Source organism: Triticum dicoccoides, chromosome 1B (assembly GCF_002162155.2).
Source record: "Triticum dicoccoides isolate Atlit2015 ecotype Zavitan chromosome 1B, WEW_v2.0, whole genome shotgun sequence".
In the NCBI taxonomy this organism is placed as follows: Eukaryota; Viridiplantae; Streptophyta; class Magnoliopsida; order Poales; family Poaceae; genus Triticum; species Triticum dicoccoides.
Window position 1 is genome coordinate 561,094,527 of NC_041381.1, and position 18,273 is coordinate 561,112,799.

Here is an 18,273-nt window from a genome sequence, read left to right on the forward strand (position 1 = left end):
AATGCAATATGGTGGGTGCAATATGTATTTATGTGCATGTTTCATTCCACCTATACCTTTTGATGCAGACTCGCTCTTAATAGTACAAATTTCCTACAACTAAAGAAATAAAACACATCAGAAATCCGTCATCGCTTTTTTCCATCTAAAGGGGTGTCCAACCGTCTTGTGCCATATAAAGTATACCTGAGTAGCTTAGGCACACGGTTAGTCCGTGAATTGCATTGTCATCAACACCAAAACACATAACGTGGGAAATGCCCTATCACCAACCCTTGTCGTTGCCGGCTGCATGACCACCACATCGAGCAATGCCTGGCGTTTCCTCATAGAATTCAACATGGCAATGGGTACCCACGACCCGCGAACCCGACGGGTAAAAACCCTATTAGGGTAACGGTTTGGGACAAACCAATACCCATGGGTTTATAAATGGGAACAAATTGTACCCATCGGGTAAGCCGGGTATGTGTACGGGGAGGCAATATCCATACCCGCGTACCTGCATACCCGCATACGAAAATACAACCGCTACCCTCGACCCAAAATCACCTCCGCTTACCCATGTGAATGAGTTTAAATGTGTTGATCTTGTTTTGTGAACTCATGATTTTGTCTTTGATTTTGTTGATCTTATTATAGTCTCCTTCATTTGATCATTTTAAAGTAGGGGTCACAGAAGTAACTTCAATAAAAGAAAATTATAGAAAATTATGTCCCTCTTGTTTGTCTTGTAATTGGAAAAAACAAGAAAGAACATATATGAATGTTTCTCTAAGAAGTTCACTTACATGCCTACTCATCCATGAACGTAATTCGACATTGTTTGGTGCCACCTAGTCCATGCTTAATGCTATCCACTTTTGTAAATTAGTACCATTTTTATTCCATCGCGCAACAAATCGTTATATGTATGTGATGAAATGCTAAAATGTGGTATATATGTGTTCAAATTTTGAAGTATATATGCTGAAATTTTGTGTATATATACGGAAATGCTAAAAAAAATACATGGTGAAGTATAAGTTGGGTAAGGTGACCGAGATGAGTATTTTTACCCATTGGTATTACCCGGGTATGGGAACAATTTGAAACCCGAGGTACGGTACGAGTACGGGTTTGGGCGAAAACTATTGAGACAGTTAAGGATTTGGGCGATCATTACCCGCACTCGAACCCGGCGGGTGCCATGTTGACATAGAATTGACGCCCGACTTGCTTGTAGGCTTGTAGCAGCCACTGTCGCCGCTCGTGTCAGCCTGTGTGGAGCAGAGGCTCACAACTCGGTGTCTTCTCCCTTGCAAGCACTGGTTGTCGCCCGTAGTAGTGGAGGCACGACCGCTTGCATCAGCCCCGAGCAAAACCGTGTGAGAAGGCGGCAGGGCTCCGGCTTGCAAAATAGCGCAACAGGCTTCCTGAGGGGGCGCGCAACACGGGAGGCATGAAGAGCGAATGAGAAGAGCTGGATTCATGGAGTTTGATGTCCGGATGAGATCCTGACTCATTTGTGGAGAAAGCAGAAGATGGGAGGAGAGCTTTGTTCGAGGAAAGAGGATGAAGAGAGGGGGCAAGAGTGTGTGTCGTGTGCGGTGTATACGACGAAACGTAATTGCTCCCAAGCCGACACGAACGAGGACTGCGCGTGGGCTAGAGAAGTTCGCCAACCGACGCGAGCGCGCAATCGGTTGGCCGATTATAATCGCTTCCCATATTTTTTTTTCATATTTTTTGAACATAGCACAGACGCAAGCGTTCATATATATACACTTATACATTCACCCTTACAAAGGCACACATGCACATTTCCGAGAGACTGAACCGCCATATCATTTTGAGATTTTACAAAGTCACCGTAGGCGCCTCATAGTCAATGAAAACGTCTCCTCCCTCTAAGGCCTCATTTGGTCGTCCGGTATCCCGGAGGGATCCCCGTCAGAACCCAAGGCTGGAAGCCCATGGGGCAAGTCAGCCCGTGGAAAGCTAGCGCATTGTTTGGTCGCTCACAACTCGGGGAATTTCTGGCCCGATCCCTGTCGTTTTCCAGGGAGAGCAATCCACGCCTCGACAGGTCGGAGAAAAAATCCGCGCATCCACTCCTCTCACGCGATGGAGGTCCACCTAGCAACCTGGGGCGTTGTCTCCTCGTCCCCAAACGACCAAATGGTATAGAAGAGATTAGGGAAATCTCCCTGCCGTGGAAGGAGATCTCATATGCCATGAATATTCCCCCGGCTGGGGTTTGCTCCCCCGGTTTTGATTCGGCTGCTACCAAATTAGCCCTAAATGCACATCGCCGAAACTCCTGAAATAAATACGAGATAAATACAAGCACCGGGACTTGAACCTTGCTGAATTAAATATATCATTATCCTTTTAACCATCCGTTGTATTTTGTCCACATTCAACACATCGACATCGTACTAGCAGCTCCATTTGCATCGACAAAAGACCCTCACTTTGCATCGTTAATGTTTTCTTTGTTGGAAGCTCAAACTGGAATCCGACACGCTCCGGATCCGGCACTTTTTATCCGTAGGCGGAGGTGGGCCCATTTCCGTCCCTCGGTGGGCCCATTGCCCCCGTCGCCCACGGTTTCGCATCAGGGCCCATCCGTCAGTTTCTTCCTTCTCCTCCACTTCCACTCCCACCGTGGCTGCCTCCGCCGTCGCCTCCTCCTCCCTTCCCCAATGGTAGGCGCCAGACTGAGCCAGCTCTGACCGCCGCGCGGGGCCTTGATCCGGCGCCAGGCGGTCGGGAGTCGCGCGGGTGCCCCGTTCAATTCGACGCGGACTCCAGCTGGGAGGTCGGAGCGGCGGAGATCCGGTCGCCGGACTTGCCTCCAATCCGCTGGTCGCCGTCGTTCCCGGAAGAAAAATCGAGGTTGGTTTAACATTCCTTGCGCGTTCGTCCCGTATGTGCTCGTGTTTTCCTTCCCGAGTCACTCTGTTCATGAGCGAGTGTGCGATTCTGTCTGATGCAAACATGCTACTGTTTCATAGGAGGTTCGTTCGCCGGCGCGTGCTGTGCGCGGTCTCGTGGATCTGCGGCTCGGCGACTTGTGACCGGGTCTTTGCCGGTGGAAAGGGGGCTGCTTTGGGCATCGTTGTTCCCGAGGTGTTTGTCCCCATAGGGGCGACCAGTTCAAGAGAGCGCCGGTTCATGATTCAGGCAATGGCGTCGCAATCGCAGGCAGGAGGCGGCGGTGGCGGCGGCTATGCTGGCCCGGGGCAGCGCGGGCAGGCGCAGGGCCTGGCGAGGCAAGGTTCCCTGTACAGCCTTACCCTCGATGAGGTGCAGAGCCAGCTGACAGAGCCTTTGCTTAGTATGAACCTCGACGAGCTGCTCAAGAGCGTGTTTCCGGATGGCGTGGATCCTGTCGGTGGCGTCGCTGGCCAGTCTGAGCCGGCCCCGGGCCTGCATCGCCAGGGGAGCATCACAATGCCTCCTGAGCTGAGCAAGAAGACGGTGGACGAGGTGTGGAAGGGCATCCAAGATTCGCCGAAGAGAAGTGGTGAGGAGGGTATTCGGCGGAGGCGGGAGAGGCAGCCGACCTTTGGGGAGATGACACTTGAGGATTTCCTGGTGAAAGCTGGAGTTGTCGCTGAAGGGCATTTGAAGGATCCGATTGACTTGCCAGCTAACATGGGTGCGGTTGGGAGCAGTGTAACGGCCGCTGCGCCCAGTTTGAACCCTGGAGCGCATTGGTTACAGCAGTACCTGGAGCCCCAGCATCCAAGCATGGCAGGCCCTTTCATGGCAAGTCATTTGGGTCCTCAGCCATTGTCTGTTGCTACAGGTGCTATCATGGAACCAATTTACCCGGATGGCCAGATTACGTCACCAATGCTCGATGCACTTTCTGATCCTCAGACACCTAGGCGCAAGCGTGGTGCATCAGATGGTGTAACTGATAAAGTTGTAGAAAGAAGGCAGAAGAGAATGATAAAAAACAGGGAATCAGCTGCACGCTCCAGAGCGAGGAAGCAGGTCTACAGCTATTGTCCTGTCTATCCTGTTTTCCTACGCATTGGTTATGTCCTGTTATAATGTTATGATCGCAGCATCAAAGCTTTGTGAAAAGTTATTGTTGAATGTATTGATTTAGGTATTTATGTTACATTTTTTAGTCTCAAATAGTCAAATTGCAAGAATATCATTAGGTACTCCCTTACGTTTTTTTACTTCGCATATAAGATTTGTTTGAAGTCAAACTACATAAACTTTGAGCAAATTTATATTAAAAATATCAACATCTACAACACTAAAGTTATACAATATGAAAATTAATTTTATGATGCCTCTAATGATATTGATTTTGTATTGCGAATGTTGATATTTTTTTCCTATAAAGTTGGTCAAACTTTATAAAGTTTGACTTCAGACAAAACTTATATGCAGAGTAAAAGAAATGACTGTGCCACTGGAGTAGCCTATTGACTTATTCTCATTCCATGTCATTCTACTCTATTAATAAAGAAATAGCAATAACCTAGTGCATTCTACTTGGCAGGCTTACACTAATGAGCTTGAAAACAAGGTGTCTCGTCTAGAAGAGGAGAACGAGAGGTTGAAGAAGCAGAAGGTACTTTGTCTTCTGTTACTGTAACACTCTTACTTTTCGCCCCTTCTTTTTGGTGGAGGATATTTAACTACAGCATTCCACTATGCATTGTAGTGAACCCAGGTTATTGTAACAATGTTTTTATTCAGGTAGTAAGCTATTTTGTTTCACACTAGTCAATCGTTCAACTTCTTTCTACTTGGGCTCAATAATATCATGTGTAATAAGTGCACTATACTGATGTAATCATGTTAGTTGATTCCATAGTACCACCACCCACACAACTCATTTAGTATGCTTTGCAGACCTGTATCTATATTGTCACTGCTGAATCCCATATGTTCATTGCTACTTTTTTTGTCCAGTATTGTTGAGAAAACTATTTTAGTTACCATGCTGACAGACACGTGCAGTGATCTCATTGTTTGTTTTTGACGTTCAAATATCTATTGGAGGCTATGTAACGAAAGTGGAATCTCAAAGTTATTTTTCTTGCTTACAGAGCTAACTAAGTTTTGGCATTGACTTGAAGATTGTGCCACACTTTCTTTACAGGGCCAAACATACCATAATGTATATAAACTAACTGAATGGGGCTAGTTTTTGGTAGCTTGAACTTAGTAATTTTTGGAAATATAAGCAGCTGGTCATTCGAATTTAGAGGAAACTCTTATGAAGTTCTTGAGCATCTTATTTAATTGAATATACCCTACTGAATGTATTGACCGGTGTACTTAGGCTAAGTATGTCAATGTTTTGCATGGTGAAGTTGATATGCGCATGGCTACAGCAATTTTAATGATATGGAAGCAGAAAAACTGCTATTTAATGACTTGTAGTTGACTAGTGGGGTTTGTCTATATAGATATATTGTTGAAAGCACATATGTTGTACTCTATTGTTTCGGTTGCTTCTTAGTAGTAGTTCTTATTAGTTAACAATGCGGGTGAGATTTCAGCAGTGCCTGCTATTCCTAATAAGCAGTTTGTACGAAGAACTGCAGCATTGATTCATAGAACTTTATTGCTCTTCTCTGCAGCGTAGCAATTCATTAAGATGCTTGGCGCCCTTACGGCATATGCTTTGGTTGGTCAAAACTGAGTTGCTGCTGAGAATTGAATATATGGATAGGTTATCTTGAATCAATGAATCATGTCCCTATACTTGGCGAGTAAGAGGTGTAATAGAATTGCTTCCCTGTTCACAATTGCACAGTAGCTCTCCATACAATCTAAAAATGAAAACCCAGTTCTTTATACAATTACAATCCTGGAGTTACCCAACAGATTGCAGTCCTTTATGAAAGTAAAATAAACACATATCATGAACATTGACAGGAAACACACTTAACAAACAGATCACCACTGGAAATGAATACGTTAGACTTTGTACTCACTCAATCGTACATGCGTGAAGCAACAGAGCACCGCGTAAAAGAAAACCACAGAGAGCATATGTGCTTGTGTTTTCTGTATTTTGAGTGCAATTCCATTTGGTCCTTGCAATGGGTGCCTGCCATTTATCTGTTAAGACCACATCACCCAAAGATGATGCTGGTGATATTAATCATATCTAGCAATATTTGTAGTCCTATTCTTTCTTAGCCTAACACTATGATACTGAGATTTCATCGGTCGTTACTTTGTGGCTGTAAATAATTTTTTGCCAGCATGATGTAATTGATTCTTGTTCTTCAATTCAGCAAACAATATCCCCACACTTCATTTGGATGCTAAGTACGTAGCTTATATTATATTATATTCATCTCATGTCTGACGCCTTCCATTTCACAATAATTTCAGGAGTTGGACATGATGATAACCTCCGCGCCTCCCCCAGAACCCAAGTATCAACTCCGGAGAACAAGTTCTGCCCCTGTTTGACGTCGATAGTAAATTTTGTAGATTACACCGCTCATATGTTTTCTGTGGTTGTGGTAGAAACAGTTGGTAGCCTGAGGGGCAGTTGGTAGCTTGTCCCAGCCCGGTGGTTCAGAGTTTGTCAATGTGTGTAAATCTGCCAGGTTATGTTTTAATTTTATCAGAGCTCCTTTGTACATGGTAAGTTATGTCTGTCTCTATCTCATCATATGGTGGTCATGTATGTGGCCATGCCCAAAGAAAGTGTCTTTTCGTTGCTGTTTCTGCCAGACAGAGCGTATGTCCGCCGATACCTCTGTTTTTGCTGAGATCCGGGTGAGAATTTGACAGCCGAGTCGTGAAATCAGCATGAAGTTTTGATCATCATTAGAACTGCGAAGGCGCTCTGATCACAGCAGTTCATGAAGAAAATGCATCATTAGAACTCTGAAGGCGCTGATCACAGCAGTTCACAAAGAAAATTCTTTGAGAAGTTGAAGTAAACAAAACATGCATGAAAACGCTTGTGCGCAATTCTGGTTTGCTCCTGCAATAATGCGGAAAATCCGCAACCGATTCCAAGTCATTTAAAATTCCATATCCGCAATCAATTCAAATGGAACAATGCCTGAATGCAAAAGTCGAATGATCCCAACCATGTAACGAATCAGATCAACTTTGAAGACACATCTAACTAAATGATACACCTACAATACTTTCTAACGACACAGTCAAACATATTGGACCACTATCAACACCGCCTTTGCACCCCCAATACATAAAACATCTCCCATTAGTATCACCAGAGTCTTTTCCCCCTATGATGCAGAGAACGTCTTCCAGAAGTATCACCAAAGCCTCCTCCCGCCGATACGCCTCGCGAGCTGTATGTCCTTTTGCACTGTAGCAGCAAAAAAAAGTCAGGTTAACAGGAACATGCTAGTAAATACATCTTCATATATAGTTCCATTTATTCAGGAGCATCCGTTTTATTTGTTAGAATAGCAACAGCCATGATGATGATGATTCTCAACAGTTTCCAAGTTTTATAAGGAAACAAAAAATGTAACCTACAAATAAAATTCTGATTTTATATAATGTTTATCCTTCAGATAAGAAATAAATAGGTAATCAACCCTGAATAAGGCCCCGTTCGATACACAGGTAAGAAAAACAAAGGGATGTAAAAAAGTATAGGAATGCGGTTGGCTGTACAGTACATTACTGCAGTTCGCAAAATAGAAGAATAAAGGGTGTTCGGTTCACAGGAAATTGTCCAGAGGTATGAGCAAAGGAGCCGTACTACTGATGCAACAGTATTGAGTATTTTATTCAGGCACCAAGTGTTCTAATCGCTGCATGCTGGTATTGCTTCTCTCCCACCCATGCGAAAGGAATATTTTATTTGGCTTGTGAGTTGGCTTGCCTCAGGCCTCCGCCCAAAAATTGGTTCAGACCAGATGTTTAGATTCCTGTAAAATGGCCACTGTTTACGAACTTTTCCATAGGAACGCTGTAGCTGATTCCCTTGATCCGAACGCCAGTGAAGGAACTGAAAACTATGGAATGAACATTCCTTTGGAAAGTCTACAAATCCTTTGAAGCGAACAGGCCCTAAATAGGTAATCAACCCTGAATTTCCTGCTATAGTAACCCGGTTTGACATCTTCATTTTTTTTAATGAATTGTTTGACATGTTTGTTCGTTGACAACAGATACGAGGAGCTGCAGAGATATAACAATTGTGGATCCTATCATTAATCGTTAGAATTCTTGAACCTTGAAACAACATCAAAACTAGATATCACATCAAATGAAAGCAAAGGTGATCCTGTAATTGAAACTCTTTCATAACTGGCATGTTTCCTTCTGCATAATATTGTAAATGGAAGGAAGTTTTCATTCAGTGAGAACTTACTGATGGTAACACGCTTTGCATGGATGGCACAGTGATTTGCCCTTTCAAATACGTCGACGAGGTGATACTCTGCAGCCTGCAGAGGGAAAGGAAAAGGGAATTATGCGTCAATTCAAAGCAAATACACAGGCCAGTGACTAAAAGTACTAACTCATTTCTTAGGCCACACTGAGTATAGTCAACTTTATGTTATTTTTGCTCGTTGTGCAGAAGAAGGCATTTCTGGCAAGAGGCGACTAAAGTAAGTCTATTGTGCAAACAACAATCTCGTATAAATGCACAATAAACTTGACTGGTTCTAAAGTACTTTTTGTTGTTGTACTGGAAACAGAGATAATCATTTGGGGGTTGGGACACATAAGCATGTAGTGGATATAGACATAATCATTTGGCGTTCGGACACATAACCATAACATGCAATTTTCTGGATCACAATATCCTCATCCTGAATCAAAATTGAACGTCACTACCACTTGCTCACCTCTCAGTTACACCCTAAATTCCATAAGACATATGGCATCTAACCAATAGTTCAGTTTTGAGTGTGTGGGCAGGATCATGTATTCATGTTGCAAGACTGTATATCTTGACCAAACAACCAGATTTGCACAAACACACAGAAAAGACAATTGATACCGTTTTGCTCGTAATCACGTTTCAGTTTTGGGTTACCAGCCACCAAAACAATACCATGCTGCTAAATAAATATATCAAACTGAATTAATACCAGAGCATTCAGACACTATGATACATGCATCTACCCCACAGTTCATGGTTTTCAGATCTTGAATTCATCTGCATTGTAGTACTCTAATCAAACCATCAGATCTAATAGTACATGCCAGGTTTGAGCACTGACCTCTTGAATTGCAACGAGCGCTTGGGGAGTCCAGCGGCTGATTTCAGGACAGAAGAAGTCGGTGACCTCCTTGATCTACAAATTTGTCAGGAACAAAAGATTCCAATTTACACTCCGCACTCCAGATCGTTGGTAGAGAGAGCGAGAGGATATGACAGAGGTACCCACCAGACGAACAAATGGTGCAAACGGGATGAGAAAGTCGACCGACTTCTGGTACTTCCTGATCTCCCGCAGTGCCACCGTGCCTGGCCTGAACCGGTGTGGCTTCCTCTGCTTGGGTTGCCCAGTTGCCCCTGCTCCCACAAGAATAGATACGAGTCAGTCACAGACGAAATTAACAACTACCCGGAAGAGCGCAACCCCCAAACTGAGAACTTTGTGTCACATCCATCATCTTGCTACTGTACAAGATAAACTAAAATCTGGACCGATGAAGCGAAGAAAACTGCCGATCCCCTCCCCTCTGAGGGCAAAGGACAATACTGGGAAATGCATAAACATTGCTCCAAAGAAATGCCCGGAACAAGGAAGGGGAAAGAAAAACGCAAGTCCCCATCCATCATCTTGCTACTGTAGAAGATAAACTAAAATCTGGAGCAAGGAAGCGAAGAAATTGCCGGTGCAGCCCTCCCTAAGGGCCAAAGAACCGCAACTGCTCCTGGTAGCATTCCCGAGAAATGTGCGCAACAACGAAGGGGGGAGAAGATACAAGTCCCCGCCCCAAACAAGACGGAAATAGCCCTAAACACGCGGCGGAAAACCGAAAAGCACAAAGAAGGGCGCACCTTCAGCCGCCCCTGGGGCCGCCGCCCGCCCGGCTCGCCTCTGCATTCCGTCGAACAGGAGACGAGCAAGTCAGACCAAAAACAGAAAACAAGACGAAACAAAAGGAAGTGACCCAGGAAGGCCCGCGCACCGGAGTCGCCGACGTGCCCGCGCCATCTGCAAAGGGAGAGGAAGAACACATTAGCATCACGCGTGGGGCGTCCATCTCTCGCGACGAGGCGACGGCGTTCGCTCGAGATGGGGGGGAGGAAGGAAGGAGGGGCGGGATCACCTGTCTCCTGCCGCCGCGGCGTCCCGGCCGAGGGGCGCGTCCCGAGCTGCTTCTTGGGCAGCGCCTTGGTCTTCCTGACGGCCGGGTGCTTGGTGCGGGCCATCGCGTCGGGGCGCGCTGTCGACGGCGGCGGGTCGGCGCGGAGGAGGAGGAGGAGGGAGGAATTTCTCTTTTTTCGCGATTGTTTGTTTTACTGCGGCGCGTGGGCTTCCCGTGGAGAGAAAAGCGGGTGGTGGTGGGGTGGGGTGCGGGAGGAGCGGTTACTACTACTACTACTAGCGCGAGGCGAGTCGAACGTTGGGCGCGTGGGGCCCGGGCGACAGTGGGGGTGGGGGGGGGAGCGGTTCCCGGAGACACGCGATGCAACTTGCCACATTTCGTCCCGACTCGTCTAGTGACCGTTGGAATAGTGCCTCGCGTTCCACACAAGTTTCACACATGTCGAAAACGAAGGAACTTTTCCCTAAAAAAAGAAAACGAATGAACTTTTCTAAAAAAAATATTTGTACTCCCTCCGTCCCATAATATAAGAACGTTTTCGATACAAGTATATCGTCGAACCTTACCTATATTCCCTACATTTGTCTATCTATTTTAATTTTATTTCCTCGCTACCCTGCCTATTGTTTACTTACCAAATAAATTTTGCTTTTTTCTTTTGGTAAGTCAATAAGTGTTACCAAATAAGATATATATTTTACGTAACCACATTAATATGGGCCGGTAATCACATGCTAATCTACTAGAATATTTATATACCCATGAAATTATAGTTACTCGTATAAACGATGCTGGAGTAGTCATCCTCGCTTGCGCGCGCCTTGCGCCGATGCCCCTAGCATCCTGCATGCGCTCGATCGGGCCCGGGCGTTCCTCATCGAGCCGGCACCCTCGGGGTCCATGACACGTGGCCCTGGGGCTCGCGCCCCTCGACTTGCGTGTACCGTTTCATTCGCTTGTCTGACGGCGTATGATGTTTGCTCCACCGGGTAAAAGCGGTTGCCGTGCAGGGAGCATGCCCAGTTGTGCGTGCGCGTGTCGGATGGCTCGTGTGTCTTTCTTGGATCCCACCCGACTGGTTCTTCGGGTCGGCGTGTTGGGAGACGTTGCGGAGACGGCGTCTTGATGTGGTTGGATAAGGTGGGTTCATTCCTTTTGGCTCGTGCCCGGCTAGTCCTATTCGGCCAGTGTCTGCGTGGAGTTGTGTTCGCTCTGTCTTGTTCGTTTTATCCGGCCATTGTCCGCATGGAGTTTTGCCTGTTCCATCTGGCTGGTCGTATCTGGCTGGTGTCTACATGAAATTGTGTTCGTTCCTACTCCCTCCGTTTCCAAATATTTGTCTTTCTAGGCATTTTAAATGGACACAACATACGGATGTATGTAGACTTATTTTAGAGTGTAGGTTCACTCATTTTGCTTCGTATGTAGTCACTTGTTAAAATCTCTAGAAAGACAAATATTTAGAAACGGAGGGAGTATTTCTTTGGGGTAGACTATTTGTATGCTTTGGGGGTGTTTCGCTGGTAACGTGCTTGCTGGCTGTCGGTGTTTGAACTGTGTGGCTCCCTCCTTGTGTACCCACTCGTTGCCCGGCGGTGTTCCCCTGTTGGTGCTAGTGGCTTGGGTTGGCGGTGAGGGCGGGAGCCTATGACGCTCGCTCTATGGTAAAAGCATGTGCTCGCCTTGTCCCGTGACCTTTTGATACCGAAGCACTCAAGTGCTACCTCAATAACCTCATGTGGTTTCGTCCCATTGCTCGTACTCACCTGAACTTGCATGCATTGACATATTGTGTGAACCGATCGCATGGCTAATACAACAAGCTCATCAGAGACGGTTGACGGACAGAGTCGATGCCGATTGTCCGCTTTGTGGTAAGTTTTCCATTATCTATATGTACAAGCATAACTTGAGCAGAAAATGTTTTAGATTGTTGTTTTCATAGCAATCCGAGCTCTAAAAGCATGTCAACGATGCTGGCGACGTACCGAGGCACCCTCCAGGTGAAGAGTCCTACAACACCCTTAACGCTTTTGTTGAGGTATGACATGGTATAAATTTATTTCCATACTTGTTTTTCAATGTTCCTGTCTTCTAACTTGATGATTTGTCAATTTTACAATCTACAAAGTCTTGTGCACATGGGGTAGGCGCTCTTCTAGGCCATCGCTTCATCGATAACATCGTGCCTACCCCCGTCGAGGTCCTCGTTAAGAGACGCACAAGGCTCTCTTGAGGACTCCAGAGATGGCGAGGACGACGAGGATGAGGGGCACACGCATGATGAGATCGACACATCATAGATCCCCGGTGCACCTCAACCTATTTAGTTGCGTGACTTCGACCTAAAGCCGAGGAAGTCGCGGGATGATAAGTATACTCTGTATGCATATGCGAGGAATGTGTTGGAAATATGCCCTAGAGGCAATAATAAAATGGTTATTATTGTATTTCCTTGTTCATGATAATTGTCTATTGTTCATGCTATAATTGTATTAACTGGAAACCGTAATATATGTGTGAATACATAGACCACAACATGTCCCTAGTTAGCATCTAGTTGACTAGCTCGTTGATCAATAGATGGTTATGATTTTCTGACCATGGACATTGGATGTCATTGATAACGGGATCACATCATTAGAAGAATGATGTGATGGACAAGATCCAATCCTAAGCATAGCACAAGATCGTGTAGTTGTTTGCTAAAGCTTTTCTAATGTCAAGTATCATTTCCTTAGACCATGAGATTGTGCAACTCCCGGATACTGTAGGAATGCTTTAGGTGTACCAAACGTCACAACGTAACTGGGTGGCTATAAAGGTACACTACAGATATCTCCGAAAGTGTATGTTGGGTTGGCACGAATCAAGACTAGGATTTGTCACTCCGTATGACGGAGAGGTATCTCTGGGCCCACTCGGTAATGCATCATCATAATGAGCTCAATGTGACAAAGTAGTTGGTCACGGGATCATGCATTACGGAACGAGTAAAGTGACTTGCCAGTAACGAAATTGAACGAGGTATTGGGATACCGACGATCAAATCTCGGGCAAGTAACGTACCGATTGACAAAGGGAATTGTATACGGAATTGCTTGAATCCCCGACATCGTGGTTCATCCGATGAGATCATCGTGGAACATGTGGGAGCCAACATGGGTATCCAGATCCCGCTGTTGGTTATTGGCCGGAGAGTTGTCTCGGTCATGTCTGCATGATTCCCGAACCCATAGGGTCTACACACTTAAGGTTCGATGACGCTAGGGTTATAAGGGAAGTTTGTATGTGGTTACCGAATGTTGTTCGGAGTCCCGGATGAGATCCTGGATGTCACGAGGAGTTCCGGAATGGTCCAGAGGTAAAGAATAATATATAGGAAGTGAGGTGTTGGCCACCGGAAGTATTTCGGGCGTCACCGGTAATGTACCGGGACCACCGGAAGGGTTCCGGGGGTCCACCGGGAGGGGCCACCATCCCCGGAGGCTTGCATGGGCCGCCCCTGGGTGGGCTGGTGCGCCTCCCACCAAGGCCCAAGGCACAACTAGGAGGGGAGAGGGGAAACCCTGGGCACAGATGGGCCTAAAGGCCCACCCTAGGGCGCGCCCCCCTCTCTCCCCCTCTTGGCCGCCCCCTCCAAGTGCCATCTAGGGCTGCCGCACCCCTAGGGTGGGAACCCTAGATGGGGGCGCAGCCACCTCCCCTCCTCCTATATATGGTGGGGTTTTTGGGGATGCCAAAGATACGAGTCTCTCTCTCTCTCTCTCTCTCTTGGCGCAGCCCTACCTCTGCACATCCTCGTTCCTCGTAGTGCTTGGCGAAGCCCTGCTGGAAACCATGCTGCTCCACCACCACCACGTCGTCGTGCTGTTGATGGAGTTGTCTTCCCCAACCTCTCCCTCCTCCTTGCTGGATCAAGGCACGAGAGACGTCACCGGGCTGCACGTGTGTTGAACACGGAAGCGCCGTTGTTCGGTGCTTAGATCGGAATCAACCGCGATCTGAATCGCTGCGTGTACGACTCCTCCAACCGCGTTCTTGTAACGCTTCCGCATCGCGATCTTCAAGGGTATGAAGATACACTCCCCTCTCTCTTGTTGCTAGAATCTCCATAGATTGATCTTGGTGATGCGTAGAAAATTTTGAATTTCTGCTACGTTCCCCAACAGTGGCATCATGAGCTAGGTCTATTGCGTAGATTCTATGCACGAGTAGAACACAAGTAGTTGTGGGCGTTGGTTTGTTCAATTTGCTTACCATTACTAGTACTATCTTGTTTCGGCGGTATTGTGGGATGAAGCGGCCCGGACCGACCTTACACGTACGCTTACGTGAGACAGGTTCCAACGACTGACATGCACTTGTTGCATAAAGGTGGCTAGCGGGTGGTAGTTTCTCCCACTTTAGTCGGATCAGATTCAATGAAAAGGGTCCTTATGAAGGGTAAATAGCAATTGGCATATCACCGTTGTGGCTTTTGTGTAGGTAAGAAACGTTCTTGCTAGAAACCCATAGCAGCCACGTAAAACATGCAACAACAATTAGAGGACGTCTAACTTGTTTTTGCAGGGTATGCTATGTGATGTGATATGGCCAAAAGAATATGATGAATTATATACATGTGATGTATGATATTGGTCATGTTCTTGTAATAGGAATCACGACTTGCATGCCGATGAGTATGACAACCGGCAGGAGCCATAGGAGTTGTCTTAATTTATTGTATGACCTGCGTGTCATTGAAAACACCATGTAATTACTTTACTTTATTGCTAATCGTTAGCCATAGTAGTAGAAGTAATAGTTGGCGAGACAACTTCATGAAGACACGATGATGGAGATCATGGTCTCATGCCGGTAACGAAGGTGATCATGCCGCGCCTCAAAGATGAAGATCAAAGGCGCGAGATGATATTGGCCATATCATGTCACTCTATGATTTGCATGTGATGTTTGTCATGTCTACATCTTATTTGCTTAGAACGATGGTAGCATAAATAAGATGATCCCTCATTAAAATTTCAAGAAAGTGTTCCCCCTAACTGTGCACCGTTGCGAAAGTTCGTTGTTTCGAAGCACCACGTGATGATCGGGTGTGATAGATTCTAACATTCACATACAACAGGTGTAAGCCAGATTTACACACGCAAAACACTTAGGTTGACTTGATGAGCCTAGCATGTACAGACATAGCCTCGGAACACAAGAGACCGAAAGGTCGAACATGAGTCGTATAGTAGATACGATCAACATGAAGATGTTCATCGATGATGACTAGTCCGTCTCACGTGATGATCGGACATGACCTAGTTGACTCGGATCATGTATCACTTAGATGACTAGAGGGATGTCTATCTAAGTGGGAGTTCATTAAATAACCAGATGAACTTAATTATCATGAACATAGTCAAAAGGTCTTTGCAAATATGTCATAGCTTACGCTTTAGTTCTACTGTTTAAGATATGTTCCTAGAGAAAATTTTAGTTGAAAGTTGATAGTAGCAATTATGCGGACTGGGTCCGTAAACTGAGGATTATCCTCATTGCTGCGCAGAAGGCTTATGTCCTTAATGCACCACTCGGTGTGCTGAACCTCGAGCATCGTCTGTGGATGTTGCGAACATCTGACATACACGTTTTGATGACTACGTGATAGTTCAGTGCGTAATGTTAAATGGTTTAGAATTGAGGCACCAAAGACATTTTGAAATGTCGCAGAACATATGAGATGTTCCAAGAGCTGAAATTGGGATTTCAGGCTCGTGCCCACGTCAAGAGGTGTGAGACCTCTGACAAGTTTCTTAAGCCTGCAAACTAAGGGATAAAAGCTCAATCGTTGAGCATGTGCTTGTTGGGGAACGTTGCAGAAAATAAAATTTTCCTATGGTTTCACCAAGATCCATCTATGAGTTCATCTAAGCAACGAGTGAAAGGGCAGATGCATCTATATACCACTTTGTAGATCGCGAGCGGAAGCATTCAAAAGAACGGGGTTGAAGTAGTCGTTCTCGTCATGATCCTATCACCGGAGATCCTAGCGCCGAACGGACGACACCTCCACGTTCAACACACGTACGGTCAGCGTGACGTCTCCTCCGTCTTGATCCAGCAAGGGGGAAGGAGAGGTTGATGATGATCCAGCAACACGACGGTGTGGTGGTGGATGCAGCAGAACTCCGGCAGGGCTTCGCCAAGCTGCTGCGGGAGGAGGACGAGGTGTAGCAGGGGGAGGGAGGCGCCAAGACTTGGGTGCGGCTGCCCTCCCCCCTGCCCTCCTTTATATAGGCCCCTAGGGGGGGCGCTGGCCCTGGGAGATCAATCTCCCAAGGGGGGGCGGCGGCCAAGGGGGGTGGAGTGCCCCCCAAGGCAAGTGGTGCGCCCCCCCACCTAGGGTTTCCAACCCTAGGCGTAGGGGGGGCCAAGGGGGGGAGCACCAGCCCACTAGGGGCTGGTTCCCCTCCCACTTCAGCCCACAGGGCCCTCCGGGATAGGTGGCCCCACCCGGTGGACCCCCGGGACCCTTCCGGTGGTCCCGGTACAATACCGGGTGACCCCGAAACTTTCCCGATGGCCGAAACAACACTTCCTATATAGTTTTCTTTACCTACGGACCATTCCGGAACTCCTCGTGACGTCCAGGATCTCATCCGGGACTCCGAACAACATTCGGTTTGCTGCATACTCATATTCATACAACCCTAGCGTCACCGAACCTTAAGTGTGTAGACCCTACGGGTTCGGGAGACATGCAAACATGACCGAGACGGCTCTCCGGTCAATAACCAATAGCGGGATCTGGATACCCATGTTGGCTCCCACATACTCCTCGATGATCTCATCGGATGAACCACAATGTCGAGGGTTCAAGCAATCCCGTATACTATTCCCTTTGTCAGACGGTATGTTACTTGCCCGAGACTCGATCGTCGGTATCCCAATACCTCGTTCAGTCTCGTTACCAGCAAGTCACTTTACTCGTACCGTAATGCATGATCCTGTGACCAGACACTTGGTCACTTTGAGCTCATTATGATGATGCACTACCGAGTGGGCCCAGTGATACCTCTCCGTAACACGGAGTGACAAATCCCAGTCTCGATCCGTGTCAACCCAACAGACACTTTCGGAGATACCTATAGAGCACCTTTATAGTCACCCAGTATGTTGTGACGTTTAGTACACCCAAAGCACTCCTACGGTATCCGGAAGTTACACGATCTCATGGTCTAAGGAAGAGATACTTGACATTGGAAAAGCTCTAGCAAAACGAACTACACGATCTTGTGCTATGCTTAGGAATGGGTCTTGTCCATCACATCATTCTCCTAATGATGTGATCCCGTTTTCAATGACATCTAATGTCCATAGTCAGGAAACCATGACTATCCGTTGACCAACGAGCTAGTCAACTAGAGGCTTACTAGGGACGTATTGTGGTCTATGTATTCACACGTGTATTACGATTTCCGGATAATACAATTATAGCATGAATAAAAGACAATTATCATGAACAAGGAAATATAATAATAATACTTTTACTATTGCCTCTAGGGCATATTTCCAACAGTCTCCCACTTGCACTAGAGTCAATAATCTAGTTACATTGTGATGAATCGAATACCCATAGAGTTCTGGTGTTGATCATGTTTTGCTCGCGAGAGAGGTTTAGTCAACGGATCTGCGACATTCAGATCCGTATGTACTTTGCAAATATCTATGTCTCCATCTTGAACATTTTCACGGATGGAGTTGAAGCGACGCTTGATGTGCCTGGTCTTATTGTGAAACCTGGTCTCCTTGGCAAGGGCAATAGCTCCAGTGTTGTCACAGAAGAGTTTGATCGGCCCCGACGCATTGGGTATGACTCCTAGGTCGGTGATGAACTCCTTCACCCAAATTGCTTCATGCGCTGCCTCCGAGGCTGCCATGTACTCTGCTTCACATGTAGATCCCGCCACGACGCTCTGCTTGCAGCTGCACCAGCTTACTGCTCCACCATTCAACATATACACG

The 18,273-nt window shown here is 46.5% G+C and overlaps 2 protein-coding genes across 2 annotated transcripts; one reads left to right on the forward strand and one right to left on the reverse strand.

Moving 5' to 3' along the window:
- Positions 1-2,598: 2,598 nt before the first annotated feature.
- On the forward strand, positions 2,599-6,619 carry LOC119348743 (ABSCISIC ACID-INSENSITIVE 5-like protein 2). The gene is made up of 4 exons (XM_037616732.1): positions 2,599-2,880; positions 3,000-3,987; positions 4,511-4,582; positions 6,364-6,619. Exons 2-4 carry the CDS (start codon positions 3,160-3,162, stop codon positions 6,442-6,444), a joined length of 981 nt encoding a protein of 326 aa, XP_037472629.1. The 5' UTR covers positions 2,599-2,880; positions 3,000-3,159; the 3' UTR covers positions 6,445-6,619.
- A 328-nt stretch (positions 6,620-6,947) lies between these two features.
- Positions 6,948-10,492, reverse strand: LOC119348744 (histone H3-like). Its single transcript, XM_037616733.1, has 7 exons — positions 10,258-10,492; positions 10,117-10,142; positions 9,986-10,025; positions 9,366-9,493; positions 9,198-9,272; positions 8,339-8,414; positions 6,948-7,321 (listed from the first exon to the last, which is right to left on the reverse strand). Exons 1-7 carry the CDS (start codon positions 10,358-10,360, stop codon positions 7,269-7,271), a joined length of 501 nt encoding a protein of 166 aa, XP_037472630.1. The 5' UTR covers positions 10,361-10,492; the 3' UTR covers positions 6,948-7,268.
- Positions 10,493-18,273: the final 7,781 nt, after the last annotated feature.

What these genes read in the sequence shown, in the direction of transcription:
- LOC119348743 (XM_037616732.1), top strand. Translation starts at nt 3,160, where the DNA reads ATGATTCAGGCAATGGCGTCGCAATCGCAGGCAGGAGGCGGCGGTGGC. An exon ending in GCTCCAGAGCGAGGAAGCAG is followed by an intron (nt 3,988 to 4,510) that starts GTCTACAGCTAT and finishes TCTACTTGGCAG; the next exon opens with GCTTACACTAATGAGCTTGA. An exon ending in AGAGGTTGAAGAAGCAGAAG is followed by an intron (nt 4,583 to 6,363) that starts GTACTTTGTCTT and finishes CAATAATTTCAG; the next exon opens with GAGTTGGACATGATGATAAC.
- LOC119348744 (XM_037616733.1), bottom strand. Translation starts at nt 10,360, where the DNA reads ATGGCCCGCACCAAGCACCCGGCCGTCAGGAAGACCAAGGCGCTGCCC. An exon ending in GCCGCGGCGGCAGGAGACAG is followed by an intron (nt 10,143 to 10,257) that starts GTGATCCCGCCC and finishes CTCCCTTTGCAG; the next exon opens with ATGGCGCGGGCACGTCGGCG. An exon ending in TGCAAAGCGTGTTACCATCA is followed by an intron (nt 7,322 to 8,338) that starts GTAAGTTCTCAC and finishes TTGCTGCTACAG; the next exon opens with TGCAAAAGGACATACAGCTC.